Raw genomic sequence first — 12942 nt, 5'->3', positions numbered from 1 at the left:
GTACTATCTGTCTGTCCTTCACTTGGCTGATATTATGTCTTGAGCTGTGAGCAAAAACATAAGTTATGAGCACTAAATGGCAGCACTTCACAATAACGGCTGTCTCCTCACATCTTGCTTCTTGTCCTTGCTTGCGTGCTCAATTGCGCCTCACTCTGAGAACAGTGAGCAAAGACAGGCACCCCCCTGATACCTTCAGGGACTCTCAAAGACAGCCGGATTTTATGAAGTCCTGTAACAACAATCCCCGTAACACAACTGAAGGTTTCCTGCAATACATTGTTGAAAACCATTGCCTCCTTTTTTTTTTTTTTTTTTTAAACTTTATACTATTCTTATTTACAGTAGCAAATAGCTATACTGTTGTAGTACATCAATTGTTGTTTGAGTTGTATAAATGCAGACTAAACCATGAAGGTATCTGAATGTGATTGGATAAATGAGTCAGGGTGTGTGTGTGTGTGTGTGTGTGTGTGTGTGTGTGTGTGTGTATATATATATATATATATATATATATATATATATATATTTCCACGTGCGACCACATAATTCTGGCTCTGAAACAGCAAACAAGCATTATTCAGCGGTAGTGGGTTTGATTCCTGGCCAATGCAAGCACATTTGTTTTTGCTTTATTCCTCTCATGGGATTATGTACAGTATATCTGTCTATCATTACTCTCACGGTAAACAATTGTATGTTTGTGATGATGAGGTGGCTCAATGCTAAGCGTAAGTGTGACAGCAGCTGCCGTTTCACGTTTCCACTGTTACATTTTGGTGTGGATCTGAATAAAGATGCAGATCGAGGAAGGCATTTCTGTAGTTTGGGTCACTATGCAGTAGATCAAACCTATATGAGCCAGGATTGCCAACTAACAAAGTGTTGGTCAAACAAACACAATTAAGGCGCTCGATTATGTTTCCTTGGCTCGACTAAGTGAAACTCTACAGAAAAAAAAAAAAGCTTACCGAACAACGTTCCTCAACAAGAGGAAGAAAGCATCCTTGGAGGAGGTGCAGAAGCTCTTTCCGTATATTGCTATCTGTTGAGAAGACAGGCAACGGGTTCTGTTAGATGGCTGGATGGATGGTGGTATTTAAGTAGCCCATAGAGCAGTCAAAAAGATCCCGTCACTCACCATGATGTATGCGTTTCTGTTGAGGAACTTGATGAACCGTTCCAGGCACCAGAAGCAATATTTGAGACAGAACAACATGAAGCGAGCAAATGCAGTCTGGGACTCTAAGAAAAACACAACACAGACATTCCATTTTGCAGTCAATGAAATTACATGGCAGGTCAGAATCTCTTTTTAAGTAGTTGCAGCTTACGCTTCAGTTTTTGATCCAGATACTCGAGAACTATGCGGATCATTTGCACCACAGAAAGGATGAGAGCACCGAAGGCCAGCGAGCCTGTGTGGTAACTGTGACAGAAACCCAAAACAAGATTGATGCATACATAAAACACATTGCAAAATGGCTGCTGCAAGCAAGGACATTAGGGTTGACGTTGTGATTGTGAAATACAGTGGTGCCTTGAGATACAAGTGACCCGATTGGCGGGTTTTTGGAGTACGGCTGATTTCTTGAGGTTATTACTGCCGCGGTATTTTTGCAGTGAACTAAAGTCAGCTCTCTTCACAAGGAGCAGTTGGCTTGGCTTAATGTGAGAAAAATCCCTGTGCCTGAAATGTGTTACAGTAAAATATGAATGAAATTGAAAAAAGTTACGGAAAATTGTCAAAATAATTCCTAAAATAATTAATCTGGCTTTTAGCAATTCTAACTGACCTAAAAGAGGAAAAGTATCAGGCCTGCACAATATTGTAAAAGAACACATTGCGATCTTTTGTAAACCTGTGACATACGTTCTCGTGGCATGTGAAATCCACCACATTTTTCTATATATTTTTTTGACAGTTTATAATAGTTTTACAATTTTCTGTCTTTTTTGTTGTTTTATATTTTGAGGTGTCACAAAAGTAACAAATATTAGCATCCAAGTCAATGCTGTGCTTGACGTTTCCTTTCACAAAAAGCTACTTTTCTTTGCTGTTTGCAAAAAAAAAAAATTTTGCTCATTAGTAAAGAACAAAAACAGCGATGAAAAAATAAATAAATCTTCTGGTAGGTAAGGTACTTATACTGTCACAGAGCACAATATTATGTGGCCAAAAAAACACTGCTTTTAAAATGGCTGGCAGTGGAAGAGTTAAATGGTCACTTTTGGTCTTATTTTTGCACACGTTAGGACTTCTAAAACTAACTGTAGCTGTGTCTGTTTGTGTCCATTCAGCCACCTACTGTATGGCTCGATTGAAAGATGCGAAGAGTGGGCAGGCAGGGATGTCTTTGGGCTTCCTCAGGGCCCAATAGTAGGAGGCAAAGGCTCCAGCCAGGGTGCACTGGCCGAGCGCAATAATGAAGTTGACCAGCCACAGGAATGCGAACAAATTGTACAGTTGGAGGACCAAGATGTAACGGTAGTAAAAGCTGTCGCCGCCGTAGTGGGAGAACAAGCACTGCGAGCCTGCGCAATTGGCATCAGTTATGCTGTCCGGACCGAACGTCTGAAAGATTCAATCACCGGTGCGTTACTTAAGACGTTCAGATAAACATTTCTCGAGTAACAAAGGAACATTTAAGGATAAACCTTTGGATCACACATGACGTTGACTGACGGGCATTTTTCGTTTAAAGGTGTAATCACGTAGATGGCGGCACCAGATGTCGCTAAACAGCTGAAGTTAAAAACAGTTAAGGCGCACACACATTCAGTTGACATAATAGGGGTACCTCCATTGTCGAAGTACAGTTAACCCCCACTAATCATGGAGGATAGGGAGAGAGCCCTGCCATAAATATCCAAAAACGGTGTGCAATTGAAGTCTCCCCTAAAAAATATTTACAGTGGACCCCCGCTATTCACGAGGGTTCGGGACAGGGCCAGACTGCATCTGCTGACTTTGGGCGAGAGGCCAAAATTGAAAAAAAATAAAATAAAATCAGTGACCAGGTGAATGCGCAGGAGCCGAATCACAAGTATGCGGGGGTCTACTGTATGATGTGCAGCATATTTACATTAATAGTTTCAATTAGAACTGTCCAATAGGCATGGTTTTCAGCGACCAGCTGGTGATGGGGGTAGGTACCACAGAAAAACATTTGAGTATTTTCTTTTTTTTTTGTCACATCACCACAGAAATTCAACAGTGATTGCAAAGAGGAGAACAAGTGTGATCAGCATAAAATAAAAAAATGAAACTCATCTGGTGGCTCAGTACAACATGAGCGAGACCATTACATTTTCAATAACAATTTACCAAGCAGATGCCTCGCTGGACATGCACAAACCTCTGGTCGCCACTAGGTGACAGTACTGCCCCGCAAACAACCTTACTGTACAAACTCTGCGATGCGTTTTAGAATCTTGTCTCAATTTACAAATGTACTTACTGGCGACATACAGGTAATTGCTATATTGGGAGACAATTTAATTGTTCTGCATGTCACAGTATGTGGCTGGCCGAGATAGATGAACAAAGATATAGATGAACAATGACATTATTTGGAGTAAATAAATAGTTTTAGGACCAATTAAGTGAAATTCTTGCGGCACACCACATCTTTCACAGTACACTAATGTGCCGGAGCACAGTGGTTGAGAATCACTGGTCTACATTAGAAATACTTTGTCTTATTCAACAGTGGTTACCTTCAGAATAATAATAATAATTATTTTTTTTATGCTGGTGACAGCTTCAGCCAGGAACAAATACACTGACTTGACACTATTTCCTGTTATTAAATCAGACAGATTGTGATAGACTTGGGCGGTTACGCTGCCTGTTTAACTGTAATCAATGCACAAAAAGCTCTTAAAAATGCAAAGAACCAGTGTTCTAGCATGTTATCTTTATGTTCCGCCACCAAACTCAAGCGTTTACAAGGAAAGGATACATTGCGACAACAGCTCCATAAGCGAAGCAGATGCACAATAGCAAGAAGGTGAAGATTGGGTAGATAAGAGCAGTCATGATGTATCTGATGGCCCTAAAAAACACAAAAACAAACAAGGGGTAGAACATTTTGTTTGAGGTATGGACACGAATACAAGTTTCACACTGAGCAGGTGCCAGTGCCAAAATAGTGCCACGTAGCCTTATATGGCACTATGCTTTTAAAATCTCAGATTTCTTTCCACAAAAATCTGATTTCAAATTTTAATATACTTTTTTTTCTCTTTTAATAATGGAAAAAGCAAATGGCAACGACATTATTCAAGACATTTCCCCACCTTTAGGATTTGCTTTATTTCTCCTGATACAAATAAGCTTTGATTATTTTTTTAGAGCATTAACTAAAAAAAAAGGGCTTCCTCTGGGGAAAATGTCCCTATTATCCTGAATTAATGTAAATGTTCAATGCCTTTCAGGGCAATCAAGGTCATCGTACAAACCGTTAAAAGATATCAAGCAATACTTGAATAATAACATGACATAACATTAATTAATCTGTTCCAGTCTTACAAAAAAAAAAATGTTTTTAATGGATTTCCTTTTAAATACAATATCCATTGCTCAAAGGGTACAAAGGACACCTATGTTATCTGTTAGCCCATCTATAGCATTTTGCATTATTTGTTAGCTTTGTGGTTGTTTGAAATATATAACATGTAATTCTCTTTATGCTTTGTTACACATCCCATCAATCCCTTTTCTGAACCACTTATTGTCACTAGGGTACACCAGCCAAGTCTTCAATCAGCCTACCCTGCATGTTTTTGGAATGTGGGAGGAATCTGGAGTACATGGAGAAAATCCACGCAGACACGGGGAGAACATGCAAACTCCACACAGGGAGCCCGATTTGAACCTGGGTCCTCAGTACTGTGAGGCAGATGTGCTAACCAGACGTCCACTGTACCGCGTTTTGTAAGTAAACCATCAACTGGGGGTGGAAATAAAGAAGAATTGTTCACTATTTGTCAAACTGCTGTTTGTTGTGAAGTGAGTTGAGTTCAGTGCCATCATACAGCACTCAGATCTAAAAGTATTGCTCTCAAGTTATAGCAAAAACAATGGCTCATATCTCAAAAACATGCACATGCGGTGAAGACTTTTTGTAAATTCTGCTTAACTCCTCCCTTGACATACAACGATGTACCAACAGTCAAGATGTATTACCTCAATAGACAAACTCCAATTCCAATGAAGGTGGGACATTGTGTAAAAACGTGAATAAAAACAGAACCCATTATTTGCAAATCATTTTCAACCTAAAATATATTCAATTGAATACACAACAAAGAGAAGGTATTCAAATATTCAAACTGATAAACTTTGTTTTAAAAAAAAACAATGTTGTGCAAATATTCGCTCATTTTGAATTTGATGCCTGCAACACATTCCAAAACAGCTGAGACAGGGGCATGTTTACCACCACTGTGTTACATCACCTTTCCTTTTATCATCACTCAAGAAGCATTTGGGAACTGAGGACACTAAATGTTGAAGCTTTGTCGGTGGAATTCCTTCCTACTGCTTGATGTACAACTTCAGTTGCTAAGTTGCTCTCTGTTGTTGTATTTTGCGCTTCATAATGTGCCAAATATTTTGAATGGGAAGACAGGTCTGGACTGCTGGCAGGCCAGTCTAGTACTCGCACTCTTTTAGTACAAAGCCATGGTGATGTAACACATGCCGAATGTGGCTTGGCATTGTTTTGCTGATATCTGCAGGGACCTCCCTGATAAAGACGTTGCTTGGAAGGCAGCATACAGTATGTTGCACCATAGCGTTTTTGTACCTTTCCACATTAATGGTGCAAGTTACCCATGCCATGGGTAACACAAACACACCCCCACGATCACAGATGCTGGCTTTTGAACTTTGTGCTTGATAAGAATCCGGATGGACACGAGATCTCTGATTTCGAAATACAATTTGAAATGTGGACTTGCAAGACCACCTCCACTTCCACTCAATACCCTTTACAAAACGATGCAGGATTTTAATGCAGTGATGCCTGAGGGATCGAAGGTCACAGGCATTCAATGTTGGTTTTTGGCCTTGCCACTCACATGCAGAGATTTCTACATATTCTCTGACTCTTTTAATGGTATCATGGTCCATAGATGATGAAATCCATAAATTCCTTGCAATTGTACGCTGACAAACTGCTCTTTTTATACCCAATCATGTCACTCAACTGTTTCCAATTAATCTGCACACTTGTGGAATTTTCCAAACAGGTGTTTTTTGAGCATTCCTTAACTTTCCCTGTCTTTGGTTGACGCCGTTCTAGCTTTTTTGAAAGGTGTTGCAGGCATCAAATTCAAAATAAGAGAATATTTGCAAAAAACAATAACATTCATCAGCTTGACCATTAAATAGGTTGTCTTTTTAGTGTCTTCAATTGAGTATAGGTTGAAAAACGATTTGCAAATGATTGTATTCTGTTTTTATTTACGTTTTACACAACATCCCAACTTCATTGGAATTGGGGTTTGTACTTCCTTGACACTAAATTACTACTTTTCTATTAACTAGGCCTTGGTTACCCTCTTGTGGCATTTTAGGGCATTACAGAAAGAGCACAAAAGCTTGCAAACAGGTGAATTCATGAATAGTGGGGGATCAATGTAAACTCAGAATAATCAACAATATCGATTAATCACCCAGCCCTTGTGCCTGAGTGACACCAATTATTTGCTTGGAAGAAATAAATACACCAGTCAAATCTAGTGGCTGTGGAAGCCACTTATTATTAGCGACGTCAAAGCACTGAGACTAAGAGCAGTACCAAACCAGCACAGGCACCAGCTCAGTGTGCAAGTGGTTAAAGTGAAGATTGCTGGTACCTACTTGCTTGCTTCCTTCAGCAACGCAATGGCGATCAGCAGCCTCTTCCTCAGGAAAATCAGGATAATCACAATGATGCCCTCAATCACAGACAGCACAATCACTTTAAAACAAGACCACAGGTCAATTTAGTTTTGTTATTTTTGTGTACAAGTTGGAGAGGACCCACTGAATCGTTAAAGCGTACAGAAAATGAGCCATGTCTGGCTGAGCTCCAGGTAGATGCTTAAGTCTGTCTGGAAGCCAATATCAGAGATGGTGACGTCGGCGCCCAGCGTCCCGGTAAGCTTCTTGTACTCCCAATAGCAGTGGCCGATACCTAAGAGACAAACACAACAATAGAATCAAATGCACCTCTGAAACATACGGTGGCCTGGAAGTGCAAAACAATATAACAAATTGTGAAACACTTTTACATTTCAGAAGACAACTTTACAAAAGCTGAAACACTTTTACATTTCAGGAAACAAATATACCCAAAAAAAATTTTGTTTTCTGAAATGTAGAAGTGTTTTGGCTTTTGTTCATTTGTTTTCTGAATTACAAAAGTGTCTCGAAATTGTTTACATTGTTTTGCACTTCCAGGCCAGCGTAGAAACTCACCGTAGCCGATGGCAGCAACTACACCAGCGATGATTAGCCACAGCAGCACGCCGGCGATGAAGCGCAGCAGCAGGATGAAAATCAAGCTGACCACCATAGTGATAACCATACCGCTGCGATGTCAGAAAACAAATACCGAGTTGTAATGCAAATACATTCACTGGACAGATCATCAGGTACACCTAAAGCTGGGCGATACGTCCTCAAAATATAATCTCAAATTCTTTTCACAAAACTCCCCTTTCAAATTTTTGTAAATTCTGGGATTTGCTTTATTTCTCCTCATACCATTTCCCCCCAGCATTAACTTGCATCAACTTAATTATAATAATAAAAAAGACCTTAATTTTTGGACACACGTCCTGTGGTCTGACGAAACTAAAATCAAACTGTTTGGCCATAACGAGCATCGTTACGTTTGGAGGGAAAAGAGCGAAGCTTGCAAAAGCCTGAGAACACAATTCAAACTTTGAAATCGCTAATGGGTCTTCCAAACGGAGAATAACCTGAAGCATACTGCCAAACTGGCTACAAAGTGGCTTAAGGATAACAAAGTCACTGTTTTGGAGTGGCCATTGCAAAGCCCTGATGTCAACCCTATTGAAAATTGATGAAAAGGCATGTGCGAACAAGGTGGCCTACAAATTTGGCTCCGTTACATCAGTTCTGTCAGGAGGAATGGGCCAAAATTCCTACCATCTATTGCAGAAGCTCATGGATGCATATGCAAAACGTCTGACCCAAGTAATACAGTTTGAAGGCAAAGGTACAAAATACTAATAATATGTATGTTAACTTCTGACTTCGAAGAAAGTATAATGAAAAACTGTCCAAAAAATAATTATCTCATTATCCTGGCATTCAGCACAGTAGAAACAAAGAGAACAAATTGAAATAATTTTGGTAATCCTAATTGACCTAAAACAGGAAATGTTAATCCAGTCAAATCAAACTTTATTTACAGAGCACTTTACATACAATGACATGCATCTCAAAGTGCTTTACATAGTTAAAATCAGTCCCCTCCCACCACCCATCCACACAGATAGATTTTGTCGGATTTCTTGTCAGACTGAGGAAAAGTGTGCCTTTTTATACTGTATGTAAACCTTCAACTGTACATCTGCATATTCTATTTGGAGAGTGTTGAAATTTAGTATCTAAAAAACTACAAAATCATACTGAAAGGTGTTTGATATTCAGCCTCTCTCATGTTGTAAATAAAGGCAAACAAAATACTGGAAAATCAGCTTTTGTGATAGAGCAGTGATATAACGATGACCATATTGTTAAATTAATCCCTCTCTGACAGTGGAAATCAAGATACTCAAGTTATTTAGCAATGTTGAATGTAGCAAATGTTAAACAGTAACACGTAAACTCACATCAGGATCAAATCCCAGGAATTTGCAAAATCCTCAAAGACCTTCGCACTAAGATCTTTAGCCTGCAGCAGAACGGACATGTTGCTGTCATGGGGGAGGGAGAAAAAAAATGGGAATTAGGAGACAGAATAACAATGTTGTTTGTTAAAAACATTTTCACACTGTGGTGCAACTTTCAATATTTTTGACTCTCTCTGCACTGTTTACGAGTTTACGACAGCCAGTTCTATGTCAAAGAAGGAGCACTAAAATTACCAAAGCACTATCGTTCAATTAGATCAGATTAGCATGCTAGTACACGTGCCGTGTCTGATGAACTAAATAGCAGATGCTAGAATGATAATGCGAAAAATGGGCTGCTTCTTGGGATCAGTTAATAATGTATTGGTGAAGCAGCATGTGGTTGCTGAGCCAAGTTTATTTTGAACGCCCTGCTCCAACTAACTGTAAGCAATTGTATGATTGTGACCATGAGGCAGCTCAGTGTTGAGTAGAAATTTGACAGCAGCTGCCGTGTTGGTCAGAAGACTTGCATACTGCATTCAATGCATTTGTTCTGTAAAATGTCTCATATCTCTTACCAGCAACACACTGAAAAGTAATTGAAAACTATCCCCAGTGTTACAGTAATATAGCCACAACAAGAATCCATTCACTTCTATTAAAAAGTAGTGCTACAATTTGAAAGGTTTTTGTTGCGACGTCATACAAATTCAACATAGCAGCTTATTGGTGTTAGCATGATAGCCGCGTTCATCTGCCTTGAATCCAACATATTCATTAGCCTTTCGAACTAATACCATTTATGCTGCTCAACTTTCAGTAATTGTACAGCAACATGCTAGCCGTCGAAAAACTTAGCTTCAAATACACTCGCGCCTGCATTTCGCACGCATGCACGCACACGCAAGCATGCACACGACCACAGCCAATCATTGGGGGAGGGTCGCGTCCTTCACTATATCTGATTGGTTCAGAGACCACGGTGGGTTTCACGTGTGTCTACTTTCAAAGTCGCAGAGACTTTTTTTCTTCCTCAAATAACTGGGCGTACAGGTGCGCCCTCTATTTTTTTGGGACCAAATTAGTCACACACTATAGCCCTGGCAAGGCATTTGCACATGTGCTAATCATAAAGAACCTTGGCTTGACTTAACCCAATTCTATGAAATGACATTTTTCTAACCTTATTTTCAAGCATGTTCAGTAAAAGACCACATAACCCTGAGCATTGTTGCTTTATGGCAGTGTAAAAAATATACATATATTATTTTTGTTTAAATATGAAGTTAATTATTTAAATAGACCACAACAATACAACAATTACTTTTGAAAAAAAATTCTACACAAACAATATTTAAAGAGCCATGTGGGGTCTGACACACTGTGCCACTGTACACACGCACAGCTTTTTTTTTAGGGTATCAACACGAATATGTAAGTGGACCGCGAGGACTCGAGAAGAAGCATTAGTTTGCTGAGTTACAGCCCAAGGGAATTGCTGAGATGTACAGAACCTACCTTTGCCATATTGTCTGCATTTTCACAATCTGCGGCGCACATGTCGCCGCTGGCCCTCGTGTTGATGGCGGACTTGAGATAAGGTACGTAAGTGACGTTCCATTCAATGTTCACAACTCCTGGGGGAACATTACTTTGCTATCGCTGTGACCACAAAAGTAGCTTAACTACTGAAAAACTATTTGATACTGAAATAGTGACGCTACGGAACAATGCAGTTAAACAAGTAGTGTCGCTAGTATCCACCACTGCTGTGTTTGGTTGTAAACAACGTTACCTGCGGAGCACAGTGCAAGACCTCTCGCGCCTCAGGCAACCGGTTCCGAACCTCGTGATATCCGGTCCATAGCCTGACAGCCAATGTATCTAAGGATTCCTGGCAGATTTTGTATCGATAGTCTTGTCTGCCAATCAGTCTTGACAGTCGTATCTCTCGCCTTTACCAACGGATATCCGGTTGCATCCTTTTCTCGTTTCCAACCCTATTTATAATTTTAATAGTTCACCTCTTCAATGCTTGTGATGATGGGATAAAAAAATCAAAGAGTAGTTTTCAGTTTCTAGTGATCAACATTTTTTACTACTGATACTTGACGCTCACAAACAACTGTTGAATATTTTTTATGTAACTAAACTGCCTCACTTTAGACAAGTGGTTAGCACATCTACCTCACAGTTCTGAGGTTTGAGATTTCTAGTGGGATTTCTAGTTCATATTTTGATTTGAAGCAATTGGGAATTTGTAAACTTCGAGCCCTGATGGGGCCGATCGTTTCAATATTTTCAGCGGTCGAAGTGGGCATTAAGAGAAATGTCGACATTTCATGATGATTGTTCGTAACTTTCTGACATTACGCCATGACATCCTGATTGGCGCACTCTCTCTCGCACTCTTTCTGCTTGATGAGAGTGTGCATGCCGGCAGCGCGCACCATGCGTTTGTTCCTGCTGAACCAAGGTTCCCCCGTGGACCCGCACTTGCGGCCCGCGATCCTGCATGCTCACACTGCTGCCTGGACTCTTTCTTCTGGTGGCGCCTCCCCGATTACTTGTGCTGTCGGATCATACTCCTGATGACACCACACGAAGATCGGGAGGTGTCTGGTCGGTCATACTTGTAGTGCCACCGCCCGGTCCAAGACATAGAACGATTTAATAAAACCATGTCTGGTAATCTGACTTAGTGATCACTACAGACCGTCGTGAATGACGCAAAAAGTTGTGTAGTCTGAGCTCGGCATTAGAAGTTTAGATTATTTTTGCGATAAAATAAACTGTACCCCAAAACTAACTGTCAGCATCAAAGGATACACTTTTTCTTAAGCTTTTTGTATTTTGTAGTTTTGCTTTCTAAAAGACGCACCAACTCCAACAAGGTGAGTTAAGACTAGAATAACATACAAAGATGACCAGAATATGATATTATATATAGGGCTTGACATTAATACCCCCCAACCCGCCAAATGCAGGTGAATTTCGGCTGTGGCAGTGCCACTCCCATTGGCCACTTTGGCGGGACGTATTTCACCCCATGTAGGTGGCACGGTGCAGAGGGTAAGTGTACGCCCTGAAGCGGGAGTTTCAATGTTTCTTATTCCCGCCCGAGAGCATGTCGTTGTTGTGCCCCTGGGCAAGATACTCAACCCACATTGCCCAAGAATGAATATGGTTGGATGTTTGGTGGTGGTCGGAGGGTCTGTAGGTGCAGAATGGCAGCCACACTTCTGGCTTCTGTCAGACTGCCCTGGTGCAGCTGTGACTACACAAGTAGCTTACCACCACCAGGTGTGACTGTGGAGTGAATGAATGTGTGCAATTGTAAAGCGTCTTTGAGTGCCTCGAAAAATGCATTATTATTATATTTATTATTATTATTATTATCAGCATTATTATTTTTATTATAATTTCGACCTGGAAAAACAGCTCTCATCCCCCCGACAGTCCACCGTCCCAAAGAAGAACAGAATTTAAGGTAAACAGCTCTTACCCGGCAGCGACTTTCAGGTCATTGGCACTAACATTGTGTTTGCTGTCCTTTAACAAGCTTTTGTTGTCATTTGATGTCATGAAATTGGGGAAGCACCGCTGAAGAACTGGGGGAAAACAAACACAGGGATTCAAGGGTCTCGGTGAAGAAATGGCTCGGGTGTGCTTGCGCTTTGACTTACAAGGTTTGCTTGGCATGATCATGGCTGGGCAGTCTTCATCTCGTATGAGTTGTAGTCTTTTCTGACGGGTGTTAAAGAAGACAAACAGCTGTAAGCAAGACTACAGTAAACCCCTGATATTCGCAGGGGATAGGGGCCGAGCCCTGCCGTCTATAGTGAAAAGGTCCCCCCCTAAAAATTTCCATATTTATCTATATTAATAGTTAAAAATCAGGGGTCACCTACCTTTTGAAACTGAGCGCTACAGCTTAGGTCGGGATTAATGCGAAGTATACTAGTTTGATACATACTTATGAAATTTGCTCAAATTACCTGTCGTTAAAATGAAGGTCTTTGCACACTGCACTTAGCAACAGACAGTGTGCCATCGAGGGACCCATCTATTGTTTATGTACTG

General features: G+C 40.5%; 2 protein-coding genes across 9 annotated transcripts in view; one reads left to right on the top strand and one right to left on the bottom strand.

The window, feature by feature from the left end:
• Window positions 1–12942, bottom strand: part of LOC133480396 (choline transporter-like protein 5-B) — a 59029-nt gene that overhangs the window by 4484 nt on the left and 41603 nt on the right. For both annotated transcript variants that reach the window (XM_061778327.1, XM_061778328.1), the window contains 12 exons: window positions 12546–12606; window positions 12365–12470; window positions 8857–8940; window positions 7472–7584; window positions 7056–7187; window positions 6872–6971; window positions 3966–4058; window positions 2659–2746; window positions 2310–2575; window positions 1335–1429; window positions 1142–1245; window positions 972–1045 (listed from right to left, as the gene is read on the bottom strand). In XM_061778327.1, coding sequence (XP_061634311.1) covers window positions 972–1045; window positions 1142–1245; window positions 1335–1429; window positions 2310–2575; window positions 2659–2746; window positions 3966–4058; window positions 6872–6971; window positions 7056–7187; window positions 7472–7584; window positions 8857–8940; window positions 12365–12470; window positions 12546–12606 — 1316 coding nt within the window. The remainder of the gene's footprint in view (window positions 1–971; window positions 1046–1141; window positions 1246–1334; window positions 1430–2309; window positions 2576–2658; window positions 2747–3965; window positions 4059–6871; window positions 6972–7055; window positions 7188–7471; window positions 7585–8856; window positions 8941–12364; window positions 12471–12545; window positions 12607–12942) is intronic.
• Window positions 1–12942, top strand: part of hook1 (hook microtubule-tethering protein 1) — a 41332-nt gene that overhangs the window by 24745 nt on the left and 3645 nt on the right. For 6 of the 7 annotated variants that reach the window (XM_061778317.1, XM_061778321.1, XM_061778323.1 and 3 more), the window contains one exon: window positions 4747–4915. The exons of the other annotated variant lie outside the window; for it this stretch is intronic. In XM_061778317.1, the coding sequence (XP_061634301.1) occupies window positions 4747–4900 (154 nt within the window). In that variant the 3' untranslated portion in view covers window positions 4901–4915. Of the gene's footprint in view, window positions 1–4746; window positions 4916–12942 lie in introns of those variants that run through there. 7 annotated transcript variants of the gene reach the window in all.

Source organism: Phyllopteryx taeniolatus, chromosome 7 (genome assembly GCF_024500385.1).
Source record: "Phyllopteryx taeniolatus isolate TA_2022b chromosome 7, UOR_Ptae_1.2, whole genome shotgun sequence".
Classification (NCBI taxonomy): Eukaryota; Metazoa; Chordata; class Actinopteri; order Syngnathiformes; family Syngnathidae; genus Phyllopteryx; species Phyllopteryx taeniolatus.
The sequence above is the reverse complement of the archived record's forward strand: the minus strand, read 5'-3'. Positions and strand labels throughout refer to the sequence as shown.